The sequence below is a fragment of the Electrona antarctica genome (assembly GCF_951216825.1).
Source record: "Electrona antarctica genome assembly, chromosome: 14".
NCBI lineage: Eukaryota > Metazoa > Chordata > Actinopteri > Myctophiformes > Myctophidae > Electrona > Electrona antarctica.
Window position 1 is genome coordinate 9,629,929 of NC_136795.1, and position 17,408 is coordinate 9,647,336.

General features: G+C 44.2%; 1 protein-coding gene across 1 annotated transcript; it reads left to right on the top strand.

Moving 5' to 3' along the window:
• Positions 1-1,512: 1,512 nt before the first annotated feature.
• Positions 1,513-15,011, top strand: dnase1 (deoxyribonuclease I; the record flags this gene model as incomplete). Its single annotated transcript, XM_079519805.1, has 8 exons — positions 1,513-1,650; positions 2,524-2,612; positions 2,841-2,927; positions 3,206-3,321; positions 3,683-3,795; positions 14,384-14,538; positions 14,665-14,761; positions 14,913-15,011. The coding sequence occupies 8 exons, from the start codon at positions 1,513-1,515 to the stop codon at positions 15,009-15,011; spliced, it is 894 nt and encodes a 297-aa protein (XP_079375931.1).
• Between the last annotated feature and the right edge of the window lie 2,397 nt (positions 15,012-17,408).

Consider the following 17,408-nt stretch of genomic DNA (forward strand, 5'->3'; position numbering starts at 1 on the left):
GCCATGCCAGCATGTTGGAGGAATGGCATAAAAAAGAGAGAGGTGGTAAATTGAGTGCCTCTTCCTCCATGTAGGCAAAACACAGAAAGTGTTCAAATTACTGCAGAAAACAGGAAACCTCAAGGGTAGAATAATGTTACAAATCTCCCCTTTGTTGCCTGTCCTCCTAACACAGTGCCATGACTCTCCCTCCAAAACTATGAGGGAAAGCTCACAGGCAGAGTGCTGTTAAAGTCTGGATTCACATACAGGTCAAGGTCTCTGTTTTCCACTCCCTCAGTGAAAGTTAAACAGAAATATCAGCACTTCAGCTTTTAACATCTCACATGGACAGCAAAGAGTCCATCTTTCTCTTTTGAAGTGATCATTTCTTATTTTTGATTAATAACTTTACACCTGCATCGGTCAAACCGCTTGACCACAGTAACAGCTCCGTATATTTGTACGTCTCTAAATGTTCTGATGAATTGAAAATGGTGGACCCTGTTGTAAACAAGTGTAATGCTTTACCAGTGTGTCGTCCACAGTAACAGTTATTGTATTTCATTTGAAATGTATACCCATTCTGCATACTGTTAATAAATACTTCAATCAATCAACCAATTGTATCCTATTAATCCAATAAATGCGTAATTTCAAAGTAAATATTACATTATCATGAGAGAAATGTGATTTATTACAGCATCGGCAAGGAAGCACAGTTGTGCCTTTTATATAATAGCAGTATCAGGTCACATCTTATCTTGTATTATGCGCTTTCTCCTGGGAAAGAAAATGCATACTTCTGCTTAAGTTGCTTTGAAGAAGGTAAGTTAGTCAATACTGTACATGTTTTGTTGCATTGTGATGCACTTAACTGCTTCCTTCATATTTGATTGTGCTATTATACCTAACCAGTTCTTTAGAGAAAGTTAATTTTAAGTTCTTGTACTGCAACGTTGTAACAATAACTAGCGATGTACTATATAGTCGGTAGCGTATATCGGAAAATGCCATATTGGCCATGAAAATGCCATTTCGGTATCGGATCGGTCTAAACATAATCCAGAATATTTTCAAAGATGATGATGCAATAGTAATGTGAATGTCTTTGTACTCACAGAGCAGCCAGTCTGCCTGTCTCTGTCTCTTTAAGAGCGTCAGCTGTTAGTGGGGAGGTGGGCTTACCATCTACTTTCACCAGCAAAACAAAAATTCAAGTTCAATATAAATATAATATAATTATGTAATATATCGGTATTGGAATCGGTATCGGCCGATATGGCCCTGCAAATAATCGGAGATCGGATCTGTGTCATAATTTTGATATCGTGCATCTCTAAAAAATAACAGTTTACTTTTTTGTGATATTTCCTTCCTAACTATATGCCTGGCTTTTGAAATGAGCCTATTTCCCTCACACAGTAAACATCCTCGGTGTAACAAATGGACCCAAATGGACTAGTTAAATGCACACTCACAATTTTATTGTGCACCTTGCTCTTACCTGAACTTATCTCTCACCATCACAGGATGCGTTTGGTGTGTTCTTTGGGCCTCTTGCTGGCTCTGTTGCAGCTGGGCAGTACTCTGCTGCTGGGAGCCTTCAACGTCAAGTCATTTGGAGACAAGAAGGCCTCCAATGCCACCATCATGGATATCCTCTCCACAGTATGAAACACATCACGCTTTCACACTATTTATCTGCATGGGGAAAACATGGGTCAAAATATTTGACCTGATATAGGTAACCGGCGGTACTGCATGTGTATGATGTTATAATTAAATGTTTAAGCAGTGGTGGACAAAGTAGCCTACTCAACGCCACAGTCAAAGTGCTCAGTCAAACTTTTACTCAAGTACTATAGAGTACAAAAGCATGTACCTTTGAAGTATTAAAAAGTACTTCCCAAAATCTCAAACATTGACTTGAGATATAGTTGTTCTGGTTTATCTGGTTTGTCAGACTCATTGAGCTGGTCAGGCTAGTGCGTTCTTCTCTTGACTCCGCCATTACCGCCTTTTGTCTGGGTGAAAGAGGGTATAGCATGGTAATTGGTAACAGGATATAGGTGGGTGGCCTGGGCCATGGCTCAATGGTCCAGGCACCTTGGCTGGTAATCCAGTCTGGCAGTGTGCCACGGGTTCGACTCCCGATCCCGACAGCCTTCACTGCATGTCTTCCCCCCCATCTCTCTCCCCATTTCCTGTCAGCCTACTGTCTGTCCCTCCATGAAAAATATAAAATAAAGGCAAAAAGCCACAAAAAAAAACACATAAAAAAGAAAAAGAAAAAAAAAGGACATAGGTGGGCACCTTGGACATCTGGACATCTGGACATCTGGACATCTCGATGTCCTTCTGTGAAGAACACAGCATGGGACCTACAGTATTGCATTTTAGGGGGAACAATTATGACCTAAAAGTAACAACTAGGCTACTTAATTTAGTATATTGAACAAATCTGATATTACAGGGGGAATTAAACTGAAAAGTCATATAAAGGTCAACAAGTGATATCATTTCAATATATATTTTTTGTAGATTGTGCATCGCTATGACATCGTTCTGATCCAGGAGGTCAGAGACAGTGACCTGTCTGCAACCAAGAGACTGATGGAGCACGTCAACAAGTGAGACCATCACTGTATTTCAGCGATTGTGTGCCTGCCTATAGACACTGCCACTAACAAATAACACATTGCTATACATAGGTCACAGGAGCGCTTGCAAGCAAGAACTACGTACAACAATGTAATTTCAAGTATACTTCTAGTACACCTATACAGTATGTCTGTACACCTGTGTACAGTATATGCATGTGTCTCTGCATCTATGTGTGTGTCTTTATTCCTCTCCAGAGGTTCTCCAGAGTTCAGGTACCGTCACATCATCAGTGAGCCACTGGGTCGCAGCACCTACAAGGAACAATACCTCTTCATCTACAGGTACACACACACACACACACACACACACACACACGCACGCACGCACGCACGCACGCACGCACGCACGCACGCACGCACGCACGCACGCACGCACGCACGCACGCACGCACGCACGCACGCACGCACGCACGCACGCACGCACGCACGCACGCACGCACGCACGCACGCACGCACGCACGCACGCACACACACACACACACACACACACACACACACACACACACACACACACACACACCTATACCAATTCATTTGTGCCTCTTCTCCATGGTCGATAGAGAGCAGACAGTGTCTGTAGTTAAGAACTACACGTACGATGACGGCTGTGAACCCTGTGGAACTGATACCTTCATGAGAGAGCCTTTTGTCGTCATGTTCTCCTCCAAGCATGCTGGTAAGCTGCCCGAAGTGTGTGTGTGCGTGCGTGCGTGTGTGCGTGCGTGCGTGCGTGCGCGCGCGTGCGTGCGTGCACTTGTATGACTACCTTTGTGAGAACCTGACAATGTCAGAAAGATGGACAAAATTACAGAGGACATAAGTTTAGTTTGCATTCATTGCAATCCTCCATCCTCTCTCACTCCTATACCCTGATCACTCTCCTATATATCTGCATCTCTCTGCAGTCTCTCTCTTACACCCTGCTCTCTCCCGCATGCCCATAGGACGTTACATCTCGCATTCATTACGTATTCATTTTGTAGTTGTCAGACATAACCACTCCACTCTCTCCTTCTCCCTCCTGATCACCCTCCCAGCTGTGAGTCCCTTTGTGCTGATCCCCCAGCACACCTCTCCAGATTCGGCCTTGGAGGAGACAGATGCTCTGTATGATGTGGTGGATGATGTCCGTGCTCGCTGGAAAACCAATGTAATTATTCTCTCTCCACACACGCATGCACGTTTCGGCCATTGTTGGCCTTCATCAGGTGAAATGCCAGTGTTTCTACAATGTGGAGCAGAGCTATATGTGTGGACTTCTCATCTTTTTACCTTTATATACGCCCCATCTCTCTCTCTCTCTCTTATATACTGTAACAGGACATAGTGCTGCTGGGTGACTTCAACACAGGCTGCAGCTATGTGAACGGGGCAGACTGGAATAAGATCCGCCTCTTCACGGACAAGAGTTTCCATTGGCTGATCACTGACGACGCTGACACTACTGTGTCACACACCAAGTGTGCCTATGACAGGTAGACACGCAGGCACACACGCACGCACGCACGCACGCACGCACGCACGCACGCACGCACACACGCGCGCACGCACGCACACACGCACACACGCATGTGCATGCGCACACAAGAAATACACAAGAAGTGCCTGTGGATACAGATCACGGGTAAAGGAAGCATCACCTTCTCCATATATGGCGACTGCCAGTTATCGCAGACACTGCAGAATTTTTCCATGGCTTAGCTCTCGGCTTGGGTATTCCTGCAATCTGCAGGCCCCTCACAACTGATTTATGGACATTACTAAGGCTTCCAAATATGAACACAAGTAGTTTACATTTGTAGCCAAGCTGTATAATAGTAGCCTGATTGTCAGACTCTGAGAGCCCCAGTGTGCGCACACACACACACACACACACACACACACACACACACACACACACACACACACACACACACACACACACACACACACACACACACTAAAGGGAATAAACACAGTTGCACAAATCACTCTCACACATGCGTACATACATTGATACTTTTTTTTAAGAAACACACAATCCTCATCTCCTGTCCTCTCTGTGTTTGTAGGATTGTGGCAACCACCGACATGATGGTGAAAGGAGTTGTGCCTGACAGTGCTCAAGTGTATGACTTCATGCAAGACCTGCATCTCAGCCACAGTCTGGTAACCGCAACCTGATCCGAAAACTGTGATATATATGCCTTAATAATGTACCTTCATATTTCCATACCTGATCAAGACCTGATGGGAGTAACACAGGCGCTCTATTTTCTGTCTGAAGACTGAAGGCTGATGTTAAATGATCATACGTATATTTCTATACACAGTATATTATGTATTTGTAGAAAAATAGAGTTAGTACATCCTCCAAAAGTGATACAGTATGTTGTGAATTTTGTCTATACAAAACTGCACATAAAGTGGCCCACACACCATATGTACTTGCAATGTACACTTATTATTTAAGCAACGTTTCGGTCAAAATACCTTGCAGGCATCTGATGCCTTGTGTCATTGTGTACCTTTTGTGCATTTTTTAACACGTTGATTCCCGCCTACGCAGTATGCATCCGTCTCTGAGCCGATACGGTGTGCATAAGACTTTGTTTCCTGTGAATTTAGTCTACAAATGTATTTTCTGTTTATTAAAGAGCAGGAGAGACAGGGAGACCCCTGTTTCTGAATAAACACACTATAGCAATTACTATCAGAATATATATTAGAGATATGTAACAACCATTTTAACAAAATAGAATCACTTTACTGTGCCTTTAAAGGGATAGTTCAGATTTTTTGAACTTAAGTTTTATGAAATACTTGCCATTAATATAGTGGTTGCAACTGTATTAATTGATTGCCAGAGTCCTGTGGTGGGAGTTCTGCTCTAGTTTTGGTGAAATATCAAGTAGTTCCGGTCATTTTGTGGGGGGCACTGGGGGCCACGCAGTAAAAGTAAATTAATCCACAAAACTAACGTCATTTGTATTGTTGACCTATTTCTAAAATATTAGTGCAACTTCCGTTCTTTTTTTACCCCTCTATCACACAGAACTATGTTTTTTGTGTCCATATCACTACGCCCAAAAAATTGTTCCATGTGATAGAGGGGTCAAAGTTGAACGAAAGTCGCGCTAATATTTTAGAAATAGGTCAACAATACAAATTACGTTCGTTTTGTGGATTCATTTACTTTTACTGCGTGGCCCCAGTGCCCCCCACAAAATGACCGGAACTACTTAATATTGACCAAAACCAGAGCAGAACTCCCACCACGGGACTCTGGCAATCAATTAATACAGTTGCAACCACTATATTAATGGCAAGTATTTCATACAACTTAAGTTAAAAAAATCTGAACTATCCCTTTAAGGCTGGTGAGGGATGATTTGAGTGGCGAGCTTGAAGAACAAGATGACACCATAGGGCAGTATCACAGAAGAAGTTCTAAAGTTTATAAAGAACAGTCAGAGAACATAATATGGTTCATATTTACGTGACCAGAAGATATGAGTTGCAACAGATATAAAAAAGGACCCGAATTGAATAGAGTACGATATGAAGTACACACAATGAAACATGATGTTCTACGCTGTAGAATAGTGTGTGTCGACAGTTGCATCTTGTATAATTTGGCATACAGTATCTGATAAAGCAGTGACCATGGTGTCACAAGTACAGTATATCTATATGCTTACGCAGATGAGAGTGAATCAGTATAGATAAAGCATGTCAAGCTTAAAATACAGTTGGAGGCCATCGATATTGTCCTTTTCTTTTTGCTAAGGTTTGCGTGATCTGCGCAAAAGGACAGTTAACCCATTTGGGCGGGAACCCCTTTTGGTGTTTTAAACATTATGTTATAATTTAGCTATTGAAAAATAGCAGATCTACAAGCTCATAGCGCTACGAGCTTGTAGGTCTGCTATTTTTGAAAAATCGTGAAAATATTTATTTCAGCAAACTGAAGGATTTAGATAGATTTTTTTAAATTTTGAGGTCAGGCCTAAATGGGTCAAATGATAAGGGACAATATCGGTGGCACCCAACTGTATATCATAGTTCTGCTGTTTTATCCTGAAAGGACATCATACAGTACAGTACATGCCTGCATGGCCCACGTTGATATGGATATACTGTACATCTGGTTCTGAAAGCCTAGCATAATCACAACAAGGAGACAGCTGTTGCTGTTAAGAAACATTCAGGCCTGACGTCGAAATAAAAAAGAAAAACGTTTTCTAAATCATGACAATTTTCTGAAAGATTTGAGGCACATTTTAACGATTTTTCAAAAATAGCAGACCTACAAGCTCGTAGCGCGCCACTCGGTGGCGCGCTATGAGCTTGTAGATCTGCTATTTTTCAATAGCTAATTTATAACAAAAATGGGTTAAGAAACATTCAGCAAGTTTAATTTCGATAGTGAAATGTGATATGAAATGGACTAAGGGAAAATGTCCCTGTTGTACACAAGAACAAAGAATCTTTAGACGGGAGGACCAGAAAGTGTGAAATAAAACATGATGTTCTACAATATAGACACAAAAACGAATTCTATCCACCAATGTCCAAAAACAGCAGAAACTGCAACTATGTCATATAAAATTGTCATTTGTCTGTTTCACAGGCATTGGCTGTCAGCGACCATTATCCTGTGGAGGTGGAGCTGATTGGCTAAGCCCCTGCTGTCTGAGCCCACCTACAGGGACCATCTACAATTGTGTCATTGTCAGTGTGGAAACACTACACGACCATGATGCAATGAATTATGATGACAATATAATTAAATCAGTGTAACTGGTGCTTTTACTGTCGTGTCTGCATTACGCTGATTAAGGCAAACTTTCACAATTGAATGGTATTTTGGGACAAATAACACATCTCACTTCTCAGATATTTTAAACCCCTGTCTAAACAAAATAGTGGAAATAAGAAGTTGGTCCATGTGTGTGAGGGACATGCAACCGTGTTGGAGGAATGACATCAAAGGTGTTTAAAAAAGTTACAGCATAAAACAGGAAGCCTCAAGATAATAATCCTCAAAAATGTTAAAATCTCCTATTTTGTACCGTGCCATGACCCTGAGTCAAGACCCTTATAACTATTGGTAACCTCCTTCCAAAGTTAGTTAAAGGACCACTTCACCACTTTTCAACCTATCTTCATATAATAGGTCCTCACTAATAATCATGATAAAATGGCACGATTTCTTTCTACTCAGTCTGTGTCTCATAGGAGGGATGTGGGCAGTTTAGAAACCGTCTTCCAGTGACATCATCATTAGGAAGATTATTTTTTTAAACAAGATTTTTGTACAAAAATGTTTAGATTATCGTGAGAATGATGGCTTCCATTTTCGCATTGCGACTTTTCAGGACTAGAAAGCCTGCAGTTTTTAATAGCTTGTATTCCCCATCGATGATGTCACTGGAAGACGGTTTCTAAACTGCCCACAGCCCTCCTATGAGACACAGACCGAGTAGAAGAAAATTGCGCCATTTTTTCATGATTATTAGTGAGGACCTATAATTAGGTTGAAAAGTGGTGAAGTGGTCCTTTAAGTTAAACTGGCAGGCATAGCGCAGTTAGAATATGTGTTCACATGTCAAGGTTGCAGCCGCTATCTCTGATTTACATTCCCACTGTGAACATGTGGGCAGTATTATGCGTGTCTTAAGTACAAGGTCTTATTACTTAACTTAAGACCTGGAGGCGTGGCCAATGCTGTTTGGCCACTCAGAATAGCCAAATGGCATTGATCACGCCTCCAGGTCTTAAGTTAAGTAATAAGACCTGGTACTTAAGACACGCTTATACTGGGGAGGCTTCATGGGCAGTCTACAATACTGTGAACATATGGGGAGGCTTCATGGGCAGTCTACAATACTGTGAACATATGGGGAGGCTTCATGGGCAGTCTAAAATACTGTGAACATATGGGGAGGCTTCATGGGCAGTCTAAAATACTGTGAACATATGGGGAGGCTTCGTGGGCAGTCTACAATACTGTGAACATATGGGGAGGCTTCATGGGCAGTCTAAAACACTGTGAACATATGGGGAGGCTTCGTGGGCAGTCTAAAACACTGTGAACATATGGGGAGGCTTCATGGGCAGTCTAAAATACTGTGAACATATGGGGAGGCTTCATGGGCAGTCTAAAATACTGTGAACATACAGTATGGGGAGGCTTCATGGGCAGTCTAACCCTGTGAACATACAGTATGGGGAGGCTTCATGGGCAGTCTAAAATACTGTGAACATACAGTATGGGGAGGCTTCATGGGCAGTCTACAATACTGTGAACATACAGTATGGGGAGGCTTCATGGGGAGTCTACAATACTGTGAACATATGGGGAGGCTTCATGGGCAGTCTACAATACTGTGAACATATGGGGAGGCTTCATGGGCAGTCTAAAATACTGTGAACATATGGGGAGGCTTCATGGGCAGTCTAAAATACTGTGAACATATGGGGAGGCTTCATGGGCAGTCTACAATACTGTGAACATATGGGGAGGCTTCATGGGGAGTCTACAATACTGTGAACATATGGGGAGGCTTCATGGGCAGTCTACAATACTGTGAACATACAGTATGGGGAGGCTTCATGGGCAGTCTAACATACTGTGAACATATATGGGGAGGCTTCATGGGCAGTCTAACATACTGTGAACATATATGGGGAGGCTTCATGGGCAGTCTACAATATCACTACTCTATCTGACATGGACACCAAGGAGTCCACAGTTCAGTATGATCTCAGTTCAGATCTTCACTTTCTTTCTCACTTGAAATAACAAATGTTTTATTTGTATTTATTGCTTCACACACCTGCAGCAAAACCCTTAAGGCCTTTGACCCTTGACCTGCAGTGACATCACCACTGTGACCTCGCAGTCAGTTATACATCAACTATTATTCTTCCATGTTGAGACAATTGTCATTTGTCCCAGCAGTGCAACTTGGCAAGGAAGCGTCTACTTTTTCACAATGCATTATACCTAATAAATTGTATCTTATATTAGATGGCTCATGGAAGTAATGCCTACTTCAGGATAACTTGACTTGAAGAAGCCATAGTATTAAAGTAGGTAATTAATAAGTAATCTGTTTTTGTTGCATTGTGGCGCATTGCTTCTTTTATGACTCTAGGGAGGAAGTTAATCGTAAGTTCTTGCATTTCAACATTGTATGACAATAACGGTTTGGTTTAAATTGTGATATTTCCTTCCTCACTATTGAAATTATATATGCTCTCTCAATTATACCCGGATTGGTAGCACCGCCCTCTGTCCTTCTCATTGGCTCTGCAATGCATGTTTCTTTTGTTATCTCTGAATTGGGTCAACAGACTTATCAGTAGGCAGAGATCTCTGAAAGTCTGGCTATATACAAGACTAACAAGACTATAGTTCTTACTTGAACTTATCCTACCTCACTTCAAGATGCGTTTGGTGTGCTCTCTGGTTCTCTTGGGTCTGTTGCAGCTGGGCTCTGCTCTGCTGCTGGGAGCCTTCAACATCAAATCATTTGGAGACAAGAAGTCCTCTAATGCCACCCTCATGGATATCATCTCCACGGTATGAAACAGCAGACAGCACGCTTTCACACTATTTCTCAGGGCAACATTTGCCATAATAATCACCCTAATAATAATACAAATAAACATCGTATTGTGTGTTTTCATTAAATACAATTTGTCCTGCATGTTTAAGCAGTGGTGGACAAGCCTGCGACATCACAGTCAAAGTGCTTTTTTTTAAAATTTACTTACACTCGGAAACAACCTTAATTGAAATTTTTACTTGTATTTTACAATGATGGTGTACATTTTTATTGTATTCGTTTTTTCAATGTAGGCTATATCGTTGCTGTCCGGAATAAACCACCTAAATCCATTTTTGAAGTTTAAGTTTGTGATTTCTTTTTTCTTTTTTTCATAAATCAATGCTATTGAACACCCTTTATGTCTGTGTGTTGGTTAAAAAAATATGGAACCAATGGAAAGTATTAAAAAGCGCTTTGACAAAAAACCTCATATAACTTCCTAACCTCCTCCACTTGAGCTGGATGTTTTATTCATTTCCTGAAAGATTAACATTATGGAGTTAGTTGGTTTCATCCAGACAGCAGAGATATGTAACATTTTTAGAAAACCGCTTAAATTATCTGAACACGAGATACTTCTGCTGTTTACTAAAAAACAAACATGAAAAGATCAAGATGGAGACTTCAAATTGCTAAAAACGATTGAATACTAATAATTTCATTTTGTAGATTGTCCATCGATATGACATCATTCTGATCCAGGAGGTCAGAGACAGTGACCTGTCTGCAACCAACAGACTGATGGAGCACGTCAACAGGTGAGATCATCACTGTGTTGTGATTGTATTTGTTAAGCCATTTCCAGTGTGAATTTGTACTACTGAAAGGAAGAGAAAGGAACTGGAGGACAGAGCGGATGATATAATGCACATGCACAATTCTGCGTACGCAGCAGTGAATTCTAGGTTTTACGCCTACTATAATTGTTCCCTGAACATGCACGACATGCGCACATATATAGTATATACACGTGTGGTCACCGAATTAAATGGTTAGTAGACGGTATAAGATTTTTTTCAACTTGCCTGGAACGGTAGTACGTATAATAGCGTAACACAGTAGAACACATCACTGCGTGCGTGCATAACTGCATATCCAAATTGAAAATGTATGTTGAGGAGCCTCTACAGAGTGCTTCTGACCACAGAGCACTTCTGACCAGGGACGTGCAGTCGTCCAAACATAGACATCAAAGGGGGCTTCAGCCCCTGCCCTTTTACCCTTCTGTAAAACAACTGAGAAGACTGCCCTCTCCAGACCATGAATGCAGCATTTGGTGAAAGAAATGCAAAATGCCCTCCTCTCCTTTCCATGCCATACCAGAAGGCAGCATTCAGGATAATTGCTTTTTTCCGAAGTCTCCTGAACTTGGAACGTAGCATTTTGTGTTGAACAAATATGTTTCGAACTCATATTGCGCCCCGAAAATAGCTTTCAGCTTTTCAGCCCCTGCCTCTCTAACACTCTCTGCACGTCCCTGCTTCTGATCATAGGGGGCACAAAAAACCCTATTTCCCCCCGCAGCTTCCTCATGTTCTGTTACAAACTGTGGGTATAGGCCACACAGCCGTGCGCACTCCACAAAGCAACCCTTTCTAGTTTCAGTTATTTTCCCGTGTAATGCAGTCAATAAAAAAAAGCAAAAACTGAATATACACGTGTAACTACACCTGTGTGTACAGTAGTCTATGTATATGTGTGTCTACAACTGTATTTGTTTGTTTATTCCCCTCCAGAGGTTCTCCAGAGTTCAGGTACCGCCACATCATCAGTGAGCAACTGGGTCGCAGCACCTACAAGGAACGATACCTCTTCCTCTACAGGTAGGCCTACAGCACGCACGCACGCACGCACGCACGCACGCACGCACGCACGCACGCACGCACGCACGCACGCACGCACGCACGCACGCACGCACGCACGCACGCACACACGCATGCACGTGACACACACACACGTGACACACACACGTGACACACACACACACACACACACAGACAGGAGTGAGGAGGTATAGGGAGCAGAGGGGTGACACGCAGGTCAAACACTGTCATAGCCACCAGGCCACCCCTCGATAGTATGCTTTGTGTTTTACTAAATGATTTACAACTCTAATCATAACCCTCTTCTCCATGTTGTCAGAGAGCAGACAGTGTCTGTAGCAAAGAACTACACATATGATGACAGCCGCCCTGATGATCCCTGTGTAAATGACACCTTCAAGAGAGAACCTTTTGTTGTCATGTTCTCCTCCAACTATTCTGGTAGGCTAAGCGGCCTGGGGTGTGTGTGTGTGTGTGTGTGTGTGTGTGTGCGTGCGTGCGTGCGTGCGTGCGTGCGTGCGTGCGTGCGTGCGTGCGTGCGTGCGTGCGTGCGTGCGTGCGTGCGTGCGTGCGTGCGTGCGCGCGTGCGTGCGCGCGCGTGCGTGTGCGAGTGTGTGTGTGTGGTTCGATGAGGGAAATTCTTATACTGTATATGTGGATGTAATTAGTACGTCTACTATTCTATACTCTTCTATTTAGAAATGGTTGGGTAGGACCACTAATGGTAACAAAAAGTATTGTGCATCAAAGTCAAAATGTAATTAGCCTCTGTTCAAACAGAACCTTATGGTTCAACACAGCATACACTTCAGTGCTTGTGCAGGTACTGGGTTCAAATCCTTACAGTACAAGAAAGTCATGAAGTTTCAGGAGTTGAGGGTTAAGGTTAGGCATATCGTGGTTAAGGAGTTAACGACTTAGAATCATAGACGTTGGAATTCGATTTAGGGAAATATTATCACTCCATCCAGGCAATACATGGCACGGTTGGTCTTGTTCTATACCTGTATATATTTTACATTATCGAATCATATTTATCCACATTAATCCATTACATACTTTGCGCTCTCCCTCTCCCCTAATGTTCTCTCTCCTATACACCCTGCAATCTCCCTTCTCCCTATGTATTATATTATCTCGCATTCATAACACTTTTAGTTGTCACAATCCCCCCCCTTCTCCTCCCCAGCTGTGAGGAACTTTGTGCTGATCCCCCAGCACACCTCTCCAGATTCGGCTATAGAGGAGACAGATGCTCTGTATGATGTGGTGGTTGATGTCCGCGCTCGCTGGAAAACCAATGTAATTACTGCATCGCTCTAATCTCTCTAATAGCCTTGCACACACACACACACACACACACACACACACACACACACACACACACACACACACACACACACACACACACACACACACACACACACACACACACACACACACACGAGTAAGAGTACTGTGTACTCTTACTCATGTTCTCCCTCTCTGTATCTCAATCAGATTTTTCAATCATGTTATTATACTATGCAATCACGTTAGATAACTTATCTGTAAATGATATGTATATTGTTTTCAAATCATGTCTTTAAATGTTTTAAAGTCTTCACAAATGTGATGAGGTTATCACATTTGGGCAAGTGGCCGTTTTTAGTCCAAGGAGTGTTTTTCGTGCAGAACGAATGCTTGGAATGGGTTCAGAATCATGAATAAGCCCTAGTTTGACATGTCACATGATACTTAAAGCATAATTCAAATGTGTGCCTTATATAGGTTTTCAATGGTACCCCAACGTTCAACCCCTAAACTAAACTAAACAAAATACATACATACATGGATGCACCTGGGACGTATCCTCAGTGATGTATCCCAAGGTCATCGGGGTTTCGGGTCTCCCAACATCATACCCCTCACTCAGGTGACCCAGCCGGGGTGATCAAGTCCCGACTTACGTCCCAGTAGCTACCCTCGATCAGTCCCATTAGGGAAAAACCAGGGCCACACAATCCGTTCCTCCTGAACTACTCTGCCGTGACTGGGAGGTACCATTCTGGCGCGTGGAAGGACTAGGCTCTGTGGGTTGAATTTACCATGATCCAAAATGTATATAATAATCCATTTTAATATGTTATTTGGATGACCCTAAGGATCATAAACATACCTTGAACGATTACAATTGCAATTTATTTTGGGTCACGCCCCTTTTTTAGCTTAGATTGACTGGCCTATTTCCTTTTTGTATTCTACGTATTTCCTTTTCGTATTGTTTTTATATTGTGCTAAATCAAATCAACTCAAATCTCTATCATCTTGGTAACAGGACATACTGCTACTGGGTGACTTCAACGCAGGCTGCGGCTATGTGAACGGGGCAGACTGGAATAAGATCCACCTCTTCACGGACAAGAGTTTCTGTTGGCTGATCACCGACGACGCTGACACTACTGTGTCACACACCAACTGTCCCTATGACAGGTAGACAGGCACACACTCATGCACAATAAACGGAGTCACCCAAATCCCTCACACATGCATATACATTTATAGTAGGCTAGTACACTACTGTGTCTACTACTACTTGTGTCCTCTCTGTGTTTGTAGGATTGTGGCAACCACCGACATGATGGTGAAAGGAGTTGTGCCTGGCAGCGCTCAAGTGTATGACTTCATGCAAGACCTGCATCTCAGCCACAGTCAGGTGGGAAATCTCAGCTATCCAGAACAATGTATGTATATGCATGTTTAAACAGCATCAACACATGATAGGAGTAACCAGCTAACTGGAGCCTACATTTTCTGTCTGAAGACTAATGACTAAATGACGCTACTGTATTTTCTCTTTCCCACAGGCATTGGCTGTCAGTGACCATTTCCCAGTAGAGGTGGAGCTGACTTACAGTTACAACAACCGCCACCAAAATGTGGAATGCCCTACCAACAGGCATTAAGACTTGCGAATCCCTTGATTCCTTCAAAACTGCTCTCAAAGGGCATCTACGGACGGCTGCAATTCGAAACTGGCCCCCCGTAAAGTCTGAATGTTTCTTTTCCCTTTTTACCTCCTATGATGATTTCCTGCTTTGACTATATAGTTGTGTATATTCGTACGTCTCTAAATGTTTTGATGAATTGAAAATGGTGGGCCCTATTGTAAACAAGTGTAATGCTTTATGGTGTCGTCCACTCACAGTTAACAGTTTTTGTATTGAGTTGTACTTGAAATGTACTGTAATTCTGCAAACTGTTAATAAATCAATCAATCAATCAAATCGATACATTTGAATTGACTTTGTTTGTTCTCTTCAGATGAAATTAATTACATGACAATAACATTTAATCTATGGTGGTTTTACGGTCATATCTGGATTAACTGTACTACAACATCATTTCTGGAGCATTGGTTCAGTTATTAGTGTAGAATAGATGAATAATTGACATTATTACATTGTAAATAGCAACACAAGTATATTAGTGCATTTCTTTTCATAGAATACCTACTAAATTAAGTCATTTGCATACTTGGATGGACAAGGTGCGTAGGAGACTGAACACATAGGAGGAGGAAATAATCCGGCATTGTCTTCTCTTTCTGTACAGTATATGTATTGAAGAAAATACTTACAGGTCGGGGGCCTCCGGCCAGTCACTTGGTGGTGGGCCTGGGGGTCTCCGGGGCCTCTGTCTCCACGGGGTGCGAGCGAGGGCTGGATGCAGGCCGGGGGCCTCCGGCCAGTCACTTGGTGGCGGGCTGGGGGTCTCCGGGGCCTCTGTCTCCACGGGGTGCGAGCGAGGGCTGAATGCAGGCCGGGGGCCTCCGGCCAGTCACTTGGTGGCGGGCTGGGGGTCTCCGGGGCCTCTGTCTCCACGGGGTGCGAGGGCTGGATGCATGCCGGGGGCCTCCGGCCAGTCACTTGGTGGTGGGCTGGGGGTCTCCGGGGCCTCCGGCCAGTCACTTGGTGGTGGGCCTGGGGGTCTCCGGGGCCTCTGTCTCCACGGGGTGCGAGCGAGGGCTGGATGCAGGCCGGGGGCCTCCGGCCAGTCACTTGGTGGCGGGCTGGGGGTCTCCGGGGCCTCTGTCTCCACGGGGTGCGAGCGAGGGCTGAATGCAGGCCGGGGGCCTCCGGCCAGTCACTTGGTGGCGGGCTGGGGGTCTCCGGGGCCTCTGTCTCCACGGGGTGCGAGGGCTGGATGCATGCCGGGGGCCTCCGGCCAGTCACTTGGTGGTGGGCTGGGGGTCTCCGGGGCCTCTGGCCAGTCACTTGGTGGTGGCCTGGGGGTCTCCGGGGCCTCTGTCTCCACGGGGTGCGAGCGAGGGCTGGATGCAGGCCGGGGGCCTCCGGCCAGTCACTTGGTGGTGGGCCTGGGGGTCTCCGGGGCCTCTGTCTCCACGGGGTGCGAACGAGGGCTGGATGCAGGCCGGGGGCCTCCGGCCAGTCACTTGGTGGTGGGCCTGGGGGTCTCCGGGGCCTCTGTCTCCACGGGGTGCGAGCGAGGGCTGGATGCAGGCCGGGGGCCTCCGGCCAGTCACTTGGTGGTGGGCCTGGGGGTCTCCGGGGCCTCTGTCTCCACGGGGTGCGAGCGAGGGCTGGATGCAGGCCGGGGGCCTCCGGCCAGTCACTTGGTGGTGGGCCTGGGGGTCTCCGGGGCCTCTGTCTCCACGGGGTGCGAGCGAGGGCTGGATGCAGGCCGGGGGCCTCCGGCCAGTCACTTGGTGGTGGGCCTGGGGGTCTCCGGGGCCTCTGTCTCCACGGGGTGCGAACGAGGGCTGGATGCAGGCCGGGGGCCTCCGGCCAGTCACTTGGTGGTGGGCCTGGGGGTCTCCGGGGCCTCTGTCTCCACGGGGTGCGAGCGAGGGCTGGATGCAGGCCAGGCCTGGGACAAATAAGGTCATATATCTGATGTATAATGTGAGTCATGTCTCCTGCTCTTTTCCTGCCTTGCCTTGCACTCAACTTGAAAAATGCTGTACTGTTGTAGTTATGTCAAGCTGTTTTTCTGTTTACCTTTGTGTCTGTGTGTTTTGTTTTTTCTTTTGTTTTTGTTTTCTGGGATTATTTTCTTTATCAAATTGATTTCTGTTCATTCATTCTTTATTTGGTTGAAATATATATATATATATATTTAAAAGTACTTACAGGTATCCCTGATGCAGACGGTCATTCCGACTGAACCATATTTTCTGCAATACATTATTTGTTGAAAGTGAAGACGATGTGCAGGATCTGTCCCTCTTGAATAGAAAGAATACCAACATGTTGACCATTTCCAAATACAGTGGATCCAATGAAGTATTCATAAATGACAGTTCAATATTAGACCATTTTGACATTGAGAAGTAAGTACTA